Below are 15287 nucleotides of genomic sequence, written 5' to 3' on the forward strand. Positions count from 1 at the left end.
GCAAATTCGATGATTATCCTTCCATATCCCCTCAATAAGGAGCTGAGCATCTCAACTATGTTGCTCTTCCAGAATGGAACAGAGAATCATTGGGGCTGTTCCAAAGGCTAACTTGACTGCTTCCATGGAGAAAATATGCAAGCTGTTTTAAAGTCTACCTTGATCAAATGCATACACATACATGAGCGAATAAGGTCTCCCTTTTCTTTAATCTAAAGACACACACACATACACAAGTGAAAATAAACTAATACAGCATTTCATTGTAACTATAGACTGTGGTCCCATTCCACTGCAGAAAAGCCGGGAAATTGGTTCCCATTTTGAAGCTGTTTTACAGGAACAACCCTGATAGGGAAACTATGTACATTACACAGTAACAGGCCTCAAATGGGAAACTTTTTGAAAACAAGGTACGCTTTCAGTACACAAGGAAGAAACAAGGCCGACTAAATGACAACATATTGTAAATTTTCTAATTGAAACCCATTAAGCTCCTCTATAGTTTCCTATAACCATTAGTAGCAGCAATACGAAAACCCACTTCAACACAGCACAACCCCTTTTATCACCACCACCATCACCACCACAGCTCCATTAACATATGTTGCTTTCAACTTTCAACATGAACACAATCTATCAGCACAACCCACAATGAAAGATCTTCAAGGCAATTTCCATTCGGTTGGGAGGTTATTGAAGCCATTTACAGTTCTCAGGCCATTACGAAAACGGTTGGTCATTTCCTGTTGCTGATAGTTCACGCTTGTATCTTGTGGCATCAATTGCAGATCTGCCTTCCCATTCAAGGGCCCAAAGTTAGTTCCATGGGCACCTCTTATTCCAGAAGCAGTGGCAGCAAGACCAATCCCACCACCCAAGTTCACAAATCCTCCATTGCCAAAGCCTGAATTGGTAATGAGTGTACCATTACTCACTAGGCAATTGCTGTTACTGACTGAATTACGACTAAACTGCACCATCCCATTAACATTCTTCAGATTGTTCTGTGCAGAACCAACAGAGTTCATATTGTTCTGTAAAGAGCCAACTGTGGACATGTTCAGTACAGAGCCAACTGTGTTCATGTTCTGTGCAGAACAAACTGTGCTCATGTTGTCCTGTGTAGAACCAACTGTGCTACCTGCTGTGCTTACATGTGTTGAACTCAATATTTCTTGAATAACCTTCTCAAAAGAGTTTTCGGATTCATTTGGATCAAACCCATTTGACTGAGATTGCAGCTGAACTGGGATTTGTACCGATGAATTCACTGGACTGATGTTATTTCTAGTGGCCGATGCTGCTATCACATTTTGAGAACTTTGAGGGGGGTTATTAGAAGAGGATGGTGTTGTGCATGAGAAAGGGGAAGGGGGATTGGCTTGAGCTGGTGGCATAGTAGTTGAGGACCCAGCAGATGGTATCTGAACAGCAGTCCCAGGATAAGGACTGGTAGGATTATTCATCAAGTTCTCAATTTGAGAATTCATAGAATTCTGGCGAAGAAGCCCAACGATGGCTGTGTTAGAACCAGAGATGGATGACAGGCATTGGGAGTTGTTCACACTTGCAGCACCATTGCTTGTAGAAGGGTGAACAGCACTTGCCTGTACAGAATGATGATCATTATTCAAATTGTGTCCTACAACCTGTTGCCGCTCCTCTGGTGGTTGAGGTAAATGAAGCTCGGATGATGGATCTGTGCTGCTCCTTCGAGGAAATTGGGCCAAAGCTTCTGAACGAGACAAAATCAGATGTAAATAAAAATATGGTAAACTGGTAATGCACCAATCAGTAATGAATCATGATATCTCTACCAAGATTGAAACTTTACCTAAAGACCAATCTAGACACATCCAGAGCAAAAGAAATATCCAACTATCAAACATGATATAAACTAGAGAACAGCCTATCAATAACCAATAAAAAACATCAGTTACAACACTTCTACTAGGATAATGATAACCCAGAGAAGACAAGTATACTGAGAAAGGAGCCACTCATGTCCAATAAGAAAAGCTGCATATTAAAACTTACCAAAAATGTCTTTTATGGACTTCAACCATACGAAAAGTCAGTATTCTAGCAAAATATGAGATAAGATTGATTTAGTATGTCATCACATCACATCCACCTAGGAAATCCACTTCGATAAGGTATGAAATCTTGCAAGAATAAAGAATGTATACCAAGGAGGGGATTCAAGCTCATTTGTGACTGAAGCAGAGTAACTACCAAATCCTAAATGCCAACAAACCCCAGGAAAATGAAAACAGGCTCGTAAACAGCAGAACCATGGCCATGAGGAGAGAAGCTCATCATCCAGTTTACCAGAAAACAGTTTCATTCTAGGAAAAGAACAGGTGCAGATCACCAATTCAACAATTCATTCACCGAATCAGATTTTCAGAGGAAAATCATCACATAGCTTGCTATCTGTTCACTTTAGAACCAATGACTGAAATATGTGGTTCACACCCTTGATTCTAATTTTAAGGAAAAAGGTTCATGTCTCTTTGGGCCATATACTTAGGATATTATAATACATAAGTTTTCTATCTACCAAGATTTTGGAGTATTGCAACAGCCCCCAATGAAGAAATTTTGTGAACTCATAGCTAAGATCAAAGGATTTCTATGGAGACTATTATTTATTAGATTACAAACCTAATCTCTAGACCTTATTCCACAACAATGTGACAAAAGCAGAGTGTAGAGAGTGTACAAGGTTGTGTGCTTTTCTGAAGCACTCATGTGAGATGTGACGTCCAAGAAAATGAGATGTGTTTCCTTCTATCACATTGGTAATGCTTCATAAGACTCCTTAGGAGGGACAGGCTCCATGAAAGAGGAGTTTAGGAGCTCAGCCAACAGGAGTCCTTCATCTTAGACGATGAAGAAGGGATTAAGTCATCTTAGCTGAAATCACTCCCCTAATGAGTCCATGGCAAGATGAAACTAGTAAACCTCAAGCCAATCAAAGGGTGTACATGTAGGCTTACACCCACTCAAGATTGATGTAGGGGTACCGCATGGGCCATTCCACTGCATCGAAACTCTATACCCATGACACTAGGAAGGCATTGATGATGAGTCATAGGCATGCCACTCATATAAATAATCTTTAATCAGTATAGCTAAGTTTTCTACAATGCTTGGATGTTCGTACACCTTTTAGACTTTGAAGAACTCCTTGCTCAGAAGCAAAATTAAAGAAGAATCTGTTTCTGTTGAAAAGCTCATTTATCTAGCCAACATTACTAGCCACCAAAGGTTTCAGCCTTGGTGATAAGAATAGGGAGGCCTTACATTGGGTTATGCTCATCAGTGCATGGCAGCAGTAAGTTTACTACAGTACAGATCAGTTTCTCTTGTCACGTATTTAGGAACAATTCAGTACATGGCAGAAGAATTTGCCAGGTGTCAGAAAAGTTAGTTACCATAAAACTGATAAAATCAACTTCGTGTATTTGCTTCACGAGGTCACCACACATTCCAAGGGGCCATACATACACCTGCTGGATGCCTGGATGGATGGAGCTCAATGCATGGTCACTTCACTAAAATAGATACAAAAACTCAGTGTCTAGTGTGTCCAGTCACTCTTGATGTCTGCTTCTGAAAACTAGCAAAAGTTGCCATTGTAGCTCCATGAGCCAGGGACACCATCAATGCGGCATGGAAACAAACATAGGATCATATCATGATGACCCATTTGCTTCTTTCTTTTGTTTGTGTCTGAATCATCCTTAAACCTTCTTATGGCTGCCCCCATATTTCATTTTCGTCAATGCTGGCTGTGTTGTCCTAATAATCTCCAGTCTAACCTTTAATCCCTTAAACAGAAAGCGGCGTAACCCCAACTATTCATTTTTGAACCGGATTATGACTAAGGCCCCCATCAATTTAACTTGCTAATGCTTCATAAAGTTTTAAAAAAGAAGTTACCTTCACACCAATTGGATTCTCCTATTAGAGATGTTTTGCAAGACCGAGGCTGTTGTGTATCTTGAACTATGACATACAATTTGGAACCCTAGCCAAGTAAACCTTGAGGGATCATTTTATAATCTATTTTTTCTTTAGTAATCAACCTATTTCATATCAAACAGATAAAATGACTTCTGGCAATGAATAGGCCACACAGAGACATGTCCCCGTTGACAAATACACCATCAAAACTCCTAATGGTGACTCTTTTACACTATTCTTCTTTTAGCTTAAATAAATGAAACATAGCGAATATACCAGATGAAGAATGGAAACTGTCATATTGAAGTCATGCACTCTGCAAAGGCACATATACTCTCTCTGTAGTTGTCAACCATCCTATTCAACAATCATTTGATTTAGGAAATGAATATTATAATGTTCAAAATTTAGATCTCTACAGAAAGTATAAACCAGCACCACCATAGTCCCAGACTCACAGTTCATCACCCTTCCAAACCACCCTTCCTCTATTCCCATTGAACAAAAAGAAAATATATTTGAAACAATGACATCAGATAAATCATGTAATATGAATGAAGATCTACTAAACCAGGAAAATAGGGGAAATCTGTAAAGCTTACCCATAGGTCCCTTTCCTGTCTCCCGGCTACAGTCCATCAAATCCTTCATGCTATTAACCACCTCTGATATCTGCAATTTACCAAGCAAAAATAAAGATATTTTGAGTCACAAATTCCTTAATAAAGGGCTAAGCTAAGTCATCATTTTTCTAGCATGACAAATAACTTAATATTAACAATAAATGATTGTCACAATCAAATCTATTAAATACCATCATGATCCCATATTATTGGAATAAAACCCCCTAGTCCAAATTGCCCCTAGTGTTAACCTTTATTGTCAACAAAAAAAGCAAAAAGATGTTCCAAAGGCCTATGTTTGATTTGCACTTCTAATTCAATTTCTGCCATCACAAAAAAAATAAATAAATAAATATTACTTCTAGAAGTCATATTCCTTGCGGTTGAAGCAAAATGGATGCTTTGAGTAATGAGTTTAGGAGCACATCTGAAATAGAAATCTCCATGATGTTGAAGTAGACTTCCAACAAATACAAAGTTAGGTTCCTATTTAGTCTCTCCTTTAGGGATCCTTACTTGAGTTGGTTTCAAGGTTAGTCAGATAATCCTGATCAACTTGCATTCCTTTACATAAGAAACTAAAAGATGAACACTGATCAAAATGAAGACAACTCTAGTCAAAGAATCCACCTAGAAATCAAAAGCATCCAAAGTCAGCAGTATCAAGACGTAGAACAAATATGATCATAAAACTTTTGTCTATAATCCAGAAAGTACAACAATCACATACTTGAATCAAAACAAATCATAGAATAAATAACATTTAACCCAATACTCCTTAATTTAGATGGATAAAGACAAAAGATGTATTTAGAAAGTATTGTGAAAGCAAGACCCCTAATGAGACAAAAAGGTGACTATCACACTAGCAATTAATATCTTCCTTTGTTCTATCTTAGGAACCACTATCACTTTTTTCTTGCCATACCACCAAAGGACTGCACATTTCCAAAGAATCCTGGCTTTATATTGCGTGGCTTCCTTCCCTAGCCAAAAGCAATAATGTTCTCCATAAGCCAAGTCACAAGAAACCAACCTAACCGAGAAGAAATTGGCTTCCTCGCATGAATTAGGCCACAAAACTTGAAGCCATTATCTCATGAAGGTAAAGATGATTAGACGTCTCTTCATTTTTTCTACAGATCATGCACCATGACGTAAAACAGGTCATCTTCGAATACTCTTAGGGGTGTGTGTGTGTGTGTGTGTGTATTATATAAAGAGAGAGAGAGAGAGAGAAAATAAAAAGAATGACTACATTAATTCCTAATTTGACTTACAAGTTTGCTTGCATCTTGAGCCTCTCTCTCTTTAGGTTTCTCCTTCTATTATCACTTATCCTTCCTTTTGCAGTTTTCTATTTGATTATTGGTCATGATTTGCATTTCACTTAACCATTGAACAGTTCAGTATCCCACATCTAAATCTAATAACATTAATGAAATGCTTCAATAAACTCACAATTGCACAACACTCATAGATGTTACTGATCCACTGACCAATAAAGCCCAATATGACCTCATTTATGAACTTTTGCAAGTGATTCGGTAGTGCATGAAGAATACTACTTTATGCTTTGGAAAAAGAAAACAAAAGCCCTTGACTGATTCTAGTTGCATTACACATCAGGTGCTTTTCCACAATTTTCTTTTTCATCTTTTTCTTTTTAACTTTATTATCAAGGGTTTTGGCATTTAATTTCAACATACTGAATTATTTCTCCTTTTGAAGCAATCTTTTTTGCCATCCAATTGTATCCTCCCCCATTAATATCAATAATCCTTCTCACTTATTAATGTTCAGCAATTCCATTTTCTTCTACTGCTACCAATCTAATAGATGTAGTTAAATATTTGGTTCTTAAAAGGAAAATCTTATGCTCCAAACATTAATTGACCACATAAAATATAGTCAATAGAATTATGCTCTGGTAAGACTTGATTTATTATAAAACAAATTACAGAACATATTAAAAGAGACATGAGGAAGAATTCATGTCTCTTTGACATTCACCAAAATGAGGTCAACTGTTGTATCTCATTCTATTAATTTATTTTACATGTTTTATAAAACATCCAAGCAATATTGTACTCGTGTATTCAATCTAAGGCATACAATTTAAGTGGGATGTTTGGTATACAATACCACAGAAGTCAATCTTTTCAATGCACTTGTGTAAGCAGGTTGTGTCGCAAAGAAATCCCGCAAGGCAAAAAGGTTTTAAAAAAGCAAATAAAAAAAGAGGAGTAAAGAAAGTTCTTGATGTGGAAGGTGATCAAGGTTTTCAGATAAACCGTGTCTGAGTAATTAGCACAAAACAATAACAATTAGCTGACAACCAATAGCATAAATTCAACAGACTTGAAACATAAGATACAAGCCATATCAAATCTTATAATTCAGAATGACTGTGAAGAGAGCAGTGGTAGTATTTCATATACCTGAAGACACCTTACAAATCTCTTTGTATATCCTAAATCATTAACTAAAGGCACCTCCAAAGTTTTTGCTAATTGCCGAGCAGAAGCTAGAAACCTGAGAAAATAAGATATTTCGATCAATAAAAGTTGCTAAATGTAACACAATAGACATAAAAGTTTGACATCAGATGCTATAAATAGTTAATTTATTAGCAGAGAGAGAATAAAATAAATCAATGCAAAACTCTAGAACAGGACACTGCACATGATCCTTATACACTATATTGTGACATATATATACAAGACATAGTTTAAAGTCTGTTTCACTATTGGAACTTAGTGATCAACCTCTGTGAACACATAGGCAAAGGCAGATCATTGAAATTGTTATAGGATAGATCTAGGCTCATAAATGTTAAGAAAAAAATTAAGGACAATGTCTCTCATTAGACTTCATCAATACATGCTTGGTAAAGCTTCAAAACATAACCATAAACAACTACAGCAAAAAGCATGACTTGAGGTACAGTGTGTCAATTTTCCAGAATATAAACTTAGAATTGGTAAGACAGTAATAATTCTGCCATAACAAGTACCAGCTTAAGAAACTCATATACAGTTTTGGAATTTCTATACACTCACCATAAATCTCATAATCATACAAAAGAGAAACATGCAAGCTACCTTAAAATTACAAAGACTATATTGCTATGTGTAAGACAAGACAAGACTAAGGAATGGAGAAGGCTTAGCAAAACATGCGTTGGCAATTTGCATATCTATGTCTACCCATATTAGGAAGCAGCAGTTCAGAAGAAAGATGAAACAAAAATCACAAAAAACCTCTAAAATATTGAATTCAAGGAGGTTTAAAGAATTGATTCTGCATACTACCAATTTTTACTCTCCTTAATATCCCCTGTACTTCCAATTAAAGGAGAAAGCACTGATTTGACAGAGTTAAATTATTGTCAAAAGACCCCAGAAATTGACTGCTAGCCAAATCAAATAGCAACACCATACTCAAACAGCCAACCTTAAACTTAAGTGGCTATTCAACCGCTCACAAGACAATACCAAAATGGATGTATATTTACACACAAATTAGAAAAATTACAAGGAACAATTAATTACCCAACATTATTTAAGAACAAGGATGTTGTTGAAAATAGTACTCAGAAGAATACAAATGAAGCATGTGAATCGCCACACTATTTAAAATACAAAGTGGGAAAAAAATAATACATCAAATTACAAAAGCAAATAACTCACGCGTTACAATTATTTAGTAAATCAGGAGTCGATGAGTTGGCTCCATTCTGAGCAGAAGCTTGGTATTTTTGTGCAGCAGCCCCAAGTTGACTTACCTGGAAGAAGTTTACTTGAATCAAGTGCCCCCATATATGAGAGTAAATACCAGCATCAATAATATAAAACACCACCTTACAAACTAAGAATGAAGCACACAACTATGAGTAAAAGATGTATCCAAATGGACAGAAATAAATTAAATAACTTAAAAGACTTGAGAGCAAGAGAGAAGAGATAAACTGAACAAGTGACAACTAGTTCAACTTATGTAATGAAAGAATCTGTTAGGACCGAATTATAATAAATAATAATAATAATATTAATTGATTAAGATAATATTAGATTAAGATAAAATATATAATTAAGATAAGATATTTAATATTATGATAAGATTAGGATATTAGGATAATATTTATAGTATAATATTTTATAAAGATATTATTAGGATAGTATTTAATGAGTTATATAAAGGGGAGTGAGTATTGTAATAGGGGAGGAAAATATTTGTTATTTGGGTTTTTGGGCAGCCATTGGCTAATAAGGAGGCTACGACCTTAGAGGAGGAGCTAACACCTCTTATTTATTGTTAGTATTATTTATTCAATATAATATTTCTATTGAAGTCTCCACCAAAATGGTATCAGAGCAGTATGATTTTGAGAATGGGGATAGTTAATATGATGCAAGATGAAAATGGAAGATGGAGGTTTTTTCAACAATTGACACAAGTGGAGATCCAAACAATGTAGGCGAATAGAATTTGTCTTTGTTGTGAAAGAATAGAAAAACCCAATCACAACTGTGACTATAAGTCATGAGTGGTTCTTATAGTGGAAGAGGACGAATTGGATGAAGATAGCATCATAATCGTATTTGATAAGAAACAAGAAGAAAGAGAAACTCATTTAGCTAAAATGGAAGATTTCGACAAGGAAACACCAATTTCTGGTTGTGAAAAAACAAATTCTGATAAATTCCAAGCTAATTTGATCAAGGTGGCATATTCCAAAGGAAATTCAATTGCTTCCGATGAAGCCCATCCATCGGAATTTGTTCAATCATTTCACTGTCATGATTCCGTCTTAAATAAGTCAAAGAAGGATGAAACTAGAAAAGAAAGCGAAGAGAAAGGAGATTGTGTCCACAAAACACAACCCAAACAAGAGACCCAACATGGCCTAAACCTGATATGTGTCTTTTGTTCACACGTCAACCCATCTAAGTACACCCTTTTTATTTCTAATCCACCGCTCAACCCAATCCTCGTACTTAATTATCTAAGCTCATCATACTTGCATCCAACCCAATCTAATAATAAGTTAAACCCAGCTAGCCTATATAATAATAACCCAAGACCAAGCCCCGATCTAAAACCTAATTGGACCACAACAACTCAAATGTTTTACACCTAGGCCCAAGTACACCAATCCAACCCAACTTACCTAAATAAAATTCATCTCTCCCTCCAAACCCAAGCCTACTTACATTCAGGCCTTTTATGTACATCACACTTTCAATTAGGCCCACTTGCCCCACCCATGTATCAATTTGGCAGCATAAATGAATTGAAGGTGGACATGCATAGAAACCCTTGCAACCATTTTCCTGCTTTTCAACTTGAGGACAAGGTGAAACATCTGGGGGAGAGTACTGATAAACCTCCAATAGTCAAGACTTATCAGAGGAAGGGTAAAATAGGAATTGCATCTCCGATAGCTCAAATCCAGATGGCAACTATTGAAGAAAAGCAATACATGGATAACAATCACACAAACTTGGAAGGACATCAAGATAATCACACAAATAAGGAAGCATATCAGATTAGCATGGAAACACATCTGGATAATCACACAAGCATGACTGAGACAGATCCTGGTGGTCAAGACTTGAAGGAGATGAACGCTTGGGTGGAGGACATCCAGAAAAGACACAAGTCATTAGGTTGGGTTTGGGGGCTTAGGCCTAGGGACACTGGTTCACTGTTACAGCAGTACCAAGTGTATTGGTTATCTTTGTTCTCTGGTTTTATTCAATAAAAAAAAGTGTACTCTGCACAATTCCTATTCAATAAAGCATTTATATTTATTCATAACAATTCTGTCTTTTACAATCCCTCCATAATCTCTATTAAACAGCCTATTCATATACATTTTATACAAATATTATTACTGTCAGACATCTAGCAGTGGAAATCATCTCCAGTAATGATACAATTCTTGCAGAAGGCATTATCACAAGTTCAGGTATGCCGCAGAATCCATACAACTAATTATGTCAATATAACATAATGGCTTATCTAGGTCAAGTTAATACAAGTAAACAAAGTCTTCAAATCCCTACAAGACGAAAATATGATATATATTATAGAACAAGGAATTAAAATTTTTTAACCTGTGGTATAATCAATCTTCGAGGGAAAAGCTCCTCATGACGCCGTGCACAGAACTCCCAAGAGCATATCTGGCAAAGATGAATAAAGTAAATTCTTTATAAAACAAGACATGCACAAGTTTAGATTTCCTATAGCAGAGGGAATTCAAGATCACTCAACCTTAAGATCTGGAGAAAAAACAATACGAAGTTGACCATCACGTACTACACGAAGGTGCTCAAAAACACTTTCTTGAATTGCTTTGGCATAGTCAAGTACAATTTGACCTGTTCCATTCTGATGTTCACGAGGCATATCAACATAGAGAAGTTCTTCCAAAGTGCCACTGTCATACTTGACTTTAAATAATCTTGGCAAAACTTCAACAGTTGTCTCTGAAATTACCGCAAAAACAAGATTTGCATAGAAAAATTTTGACAAGTAAATACATTTCAATTTCAATGTAGCAAAATGAGAGAGATGTTCCTACTTCAACTTCTACACAGCCCATTTTCAGGTCATATTCAGCCAATTTGATTTGCTAATGTTTATCTTTTCCTTTTCCTTGCAGGTCTGCAATTAATATTAAGTTTCCAAAAGACTGAATGAAACCAAATGAACTTGTTCATTAGAATAAGATTCTTAACTCATTTTGAATACTTAAACTGTAAATCATCAGATTAATTTCTTCCTTCCCTTTACAATTTATTGTCATACTATTGAAACAAGGAGAAAATGCATAAGTATTTAAGAGTACATAGAATTAACATACCAAAACCACGTCCTGGCTTCTGGTTGCATATTTCACAATGCCATGTATCCTGCATAAATTGCAATTAGCTCTCTCACATAGATAATAAATCATAATTTCAAGGGAAACTAGAAACATAAAAGACAATTAGAAGGCAACAAGAGCCTTGGCCCACCCATGAGAGCACATGTATACTTTAGTACACCCTTAAGTGAAAGCATCATCACAGTTTGGCACAAATGAATATAAAGTGAACAAAAAAGTATCCTTTTCGTAGGGTTAAAATGCAAAAATTTTGTGGCTTAGGGAAGACAAAATATTCCCACTCATGTTAGGGTTGGATTCAAGCCGAACTTGTTCGAATTCACTTTCGAGCTCGGCTTAAGCAAACTTGAACCTGAAATGAGCTTGGCTCAAGCAAACTCGAGCTCAAGCAAACTCGAGCTCAAGCCTAAGAGTTTAATTCTATTAAGCTCAAGAGGTGTTTGAACTCATCAAGCTCATAAACTTGGAAAAATTCAATTCGAATTGAATAAAATGACATTTTGATCAATACACATCAAAATGACGTCGTTTTAATCTTTTTGGCTCGGCTACATTATCGAACCGAGCTTGAGTTGGCCCAAGGTCGAACTAAGCTTTGCTCAAATCCAGCTCTAACCGATGTTGCCCAAGACCAGTCTTTATTTCTGTTAGTTACAGAGCAATTGGGCTTTCACAAAAAGCACATTTTGTCTGCACTATGTTAAAATAGCATACCTGAGGGAAAACACCACTAGTTTGGCGGCTATTTCCATACATTGACACACACCATCTTTTCCTAGCATTGGGGGCAAAAAACTCAGCAACAAATTTCCGCCAGAAATCAATATTGTTATCCTGTAGAAAGCATCAAACTGACGGTAAGATTACTAAAACAGCAAAAGTAGATAAAAGTATTCATCAGCAGAATGAGAAAATCTTACATCTGGTCTGTGCTGCTGCTGATACATGTATTGCGTCAAACGCCTAGCACACATTCCTGGACTAGGAAAATTATGCTGTTGAAACTGCTGCTGTAGTTGAGGGCGTTGCTGAGGAAGAGCCTTCAATAGCTGTTGCTGCTGCTGTTGTTGCAGTTGCAAAACACGCTGTTGTTGCAGAAAATTTATCTGTGAAATGGAAGGTTGAGAAGACTGCCCTGAAAAGTTGGGGAATGGTTGCTGCTGTTGTTGTTGTTGTTGCTGTTGCAGTTGTTGTTGTTGCTGCTGCTGCTGCAACAGCATTGCTTGGTCAAGATGTGGTTCCAGTTTGACAGGTCCTATCCTTTTTCCAATCTGGTTATGTTGCAGCTCTATCTTCACTGGGCCCGAATTTCTCAAAGAATGCAACGATTGCTGTGGGCCAATCTGATCATTCATTGTGTGTGACTCCAGCTTAATAGAGTTCATGCCAGTAAATTCTCCTAGATTCGAGTGGATATGGTGCTGTGGTTGTGATTGGCCATGTGACAAAGGGAACTGCTGCATCAATTGCTGATTGTGCTGCAAATTTTGTTGCTCAAACTTTTGAACTTGAGACTGCTGCTGATCCAACAACATCATGTTTCCAGAAGAATTTGACATATGCTGGTTTTGGGCGGCTTGGCCAGATGAACCAGAATTTGCCATGTTTGGTGCAGCAATTGATGATCGCAAAGCACTAATGCCAACGTCAGTTGATACAACAGAAAGGGGATTAGAGTCAGCCATAGCATCAGTAGTTCCACGTTGGAAACCGCTCAAGCCAGATGGGCTGGTGTTTTTTGCGCCATTCCCAAAAGTTTGACTGAAAAGTGTGGAAATGCTGGCATTATTCCCAATCAAGTTCATATTATACGGAGCTCTTGGAGAGATAACTGAAGAAAATGTGGCTTGAGGAGGCACTGGACCTCGTTGAGACCCCAAAATAGCAGAGTTATTTTGTAGAACTGCAGATGAAATAGACTGGGAACTGCCAACTGGAGTTCCTGATGGAACCATTTTGAAGAAACCAGAACTAAATGTATTCACCAAAAATGACCAAGCACCACATCACTTAACAGTGCCCAGATATTCATGAAAGCTTTTCTACGCACCTTGGCAAGCAAAACTCAATATTTTGATCAACCCAGCAGCATGAGTACTCTCCTACTCAAAGCTCAACACTTCAAATATCTCACCATGTTGCAATAGAATCTACAAACCTTCCATAGGCTCATCTGAGGATAAGTTATTGGAGCCAATTTTCACAGAACCAGAAAAGGAGTGCTTAAGCCATAAGCTGTAGCAATTACAGATGAGCATTAACGAAAATATCTGACAAGCCAAACCCTGGTAAAGCTACAAATATCTACAAAAATTTAACCTTGAACCATAACACAAAGCACACACCAAGAAACAAACTTGAAGCCGTATCATCAGTCTGAATGAGTTACTCTTTACAAACAACATACCTCACTAGCTCAACTCAAAGTTCAAAGCAACAAAAATCCAAAAATAAAAGAATGAGAAACTACTATTCTTGTTAAAATAGAGACAGGAGTGTCAAAACTGGGTCCGATTGTTTACCAAGAAAATGCAGGGAAAAAAAAACTTCCCCTCAGTCAGGACACAAATTTCAATTATAGAGAAGCCTTCAAACAACTGAGCCCGAGACAACAAAAAGGTCTTTCATATCCCTTTTCAAATTTTCCAACAACCAAAAAAACACTTAGACATTCAAAATTTACCTTCCCTTTACCTCACTTTCTCAGCTAACGAACAGAACAAAATTTCACAAAAACCAAAAGAAAACACCTAGAAACTCACAAAACACCACTACATTCACAAGCCCAGAAACCAAATAAACACCACACAAATTGACAAACAAAACCCTTCATTTCACCAACCAAATTCAACAATTCCACACACAAAAAAAAAAAAAAACCCAAAATTTAACTCCAAAAGCCCAAAAAAGAACTTTTAAAGTAAAAAGAAAGAACCCAATTCAGAAATAAAAAAGACAGAGGAATAGTACTTACAGAGGTCAGCAATCTTGAGAATCTTGACAAAGATTTATGATCCTAATGAAGCAAGACCAAACAAAACCGAAAACCCATATGCATATTTATTAATAAAACTCCTGTCTGGTCCTGCTGCGCTCAAATAAATGATTCTTTGGCAATAAATTAAATTGATTAAAAATATAATAATAATAATAATAAATGGTGGGTTTCCTCTTCAATCTTGAGACATGCTGGCACAAACTGAGCTCTCTGGGTACCAATATTTTATTGTTTTAGAGGTTTCTTTTTTCGCTTTTTGCTTCAGTTGATAGTACTAGGCTTCTCGTTTTGTTGCGCTCTCTGTACTTTGGTATTTATATTTATAAATTCAGAGAGAGAAGGAGTAATGATTTTAATTACCCAAAAAAAGAAAAAGATAATGGTTTTGCATTGCTTGCTCACTGCTGTTGAGTTGTGTCCTCGCAGTTGCGGACGTCAAATATCCTTTGGATTGGGTTGAATTTTTTATTTTCCAAAATTTTCTCCTCTTTGTTTTTATGCTTAAAAGCCTTAAATATCTATCATCTCTGTACTTATTGGACAAAAATAAAAAAAACCAATGAATTATTTCCCATCCAAGTTTCGATGCCAATATAAATATATATTTACAAGATTTAAAAAATTTAAAATTTTACCTATAAGCTAAGTTTTATTAAAAAATAATAATATTTAAAAAATATAAAATTTATTAATTTTTTTTTTAAATTTTTAAAAACTAACAACATCACCTCTATCTAAAATTTTCTAATTTTTAAAAATAATATTTTTCTTTCTAAAACTTAAGGTTCATTTT

The 15287-nt window shown here is 36.2% G+C and overlaps 1 protein-coding gene across 2 annotated transcripts; it reads right to left on the reverse strand.

Annotated features, from left to right (window-relative positions):
* Positions 1 to 243: 243 nt before the first annotated feature.
* Positions 244 to 14897, reverse strand: LOC123198899 (transcriptional corepressor SEUSS-like). 2 transcript variants are annotated; one of them, XM_044613701.1, is made up of 11 exons: positions 14471 to 14897; positions 12417 to 13731; positions 12211 to 12330; positions 11473 to 11521; positions 10881 to 11095; positions 10721 to 10789; positions 8291 to 8385; positions 7040 to 7133; positions 4578 to 4647; positions 1136 to 1738; positions 244 to 1105 (listed from the first exon to the last, which is right to left on the reverse strand). In XM_044613701.1, the coding sequence occupies exons 2-11, from the start codon at positions 13449 to 13451 to the stop codon at positions 666 to 668; spliced, it is 2790 nt and encodes a 929-aa protein (XP_044469636.1). In that variant the 5' UTR covers positions 13452 to 13731; positions 14471 to 14897; the 3' UTR covers positions 244 to 665. The 2 variants fall into 2 exon arrangements, with proteins under 2 accessions (XP_044469636.1, XP_044469634.1); XM_044613699.1 differs by having other exon boundaries at positions 244 to 1738; positions 14471 to 14896.
* Positions 14898 to 15287: the final 390 nt, after the last annotated feature.

Source organism: Mangifera indica, chromosome 16 (genome assembly GCF_011075055.1).
Source record: "Mangifera indica cultivar Alphonso chromosome 16, CATAS_Mindica_2.1, whole genome shotgun sequence".
NCBI classification, from domain to species: domain Eukaryota; kingdom Viridiplantae; phylum Streptophyta; class Magnoliopsida; order Sapindales; family Anacardiaceae; genus Mangifera; species Mangifera indica.

Bases quoted from the DNA above. Each gene is read 5' to 3' on its own strand.
- LOC123198899 (XM_044613699.1), bottom strand. From the start codon at position 13,451: ATGGTTCCATCAGGAACTCCAGTTGGCAGTTCCCAGTCTATTTCATCT. The intron at 4,648-7,039 runs GTATATGAAATA...GGTAAATTGCAG, and splicing joins GATTTGTAAGGTGTCTTCAG to ATATCAGAGGTGGTTAATAG. The intron at 1,739-4,577 runs GTAAGCTTTACA...TGTCTCGTTCAG, and splicing joins GACAGGAAAGGGACCTATGG to AAGCTTTGGCCCAATTTCCT.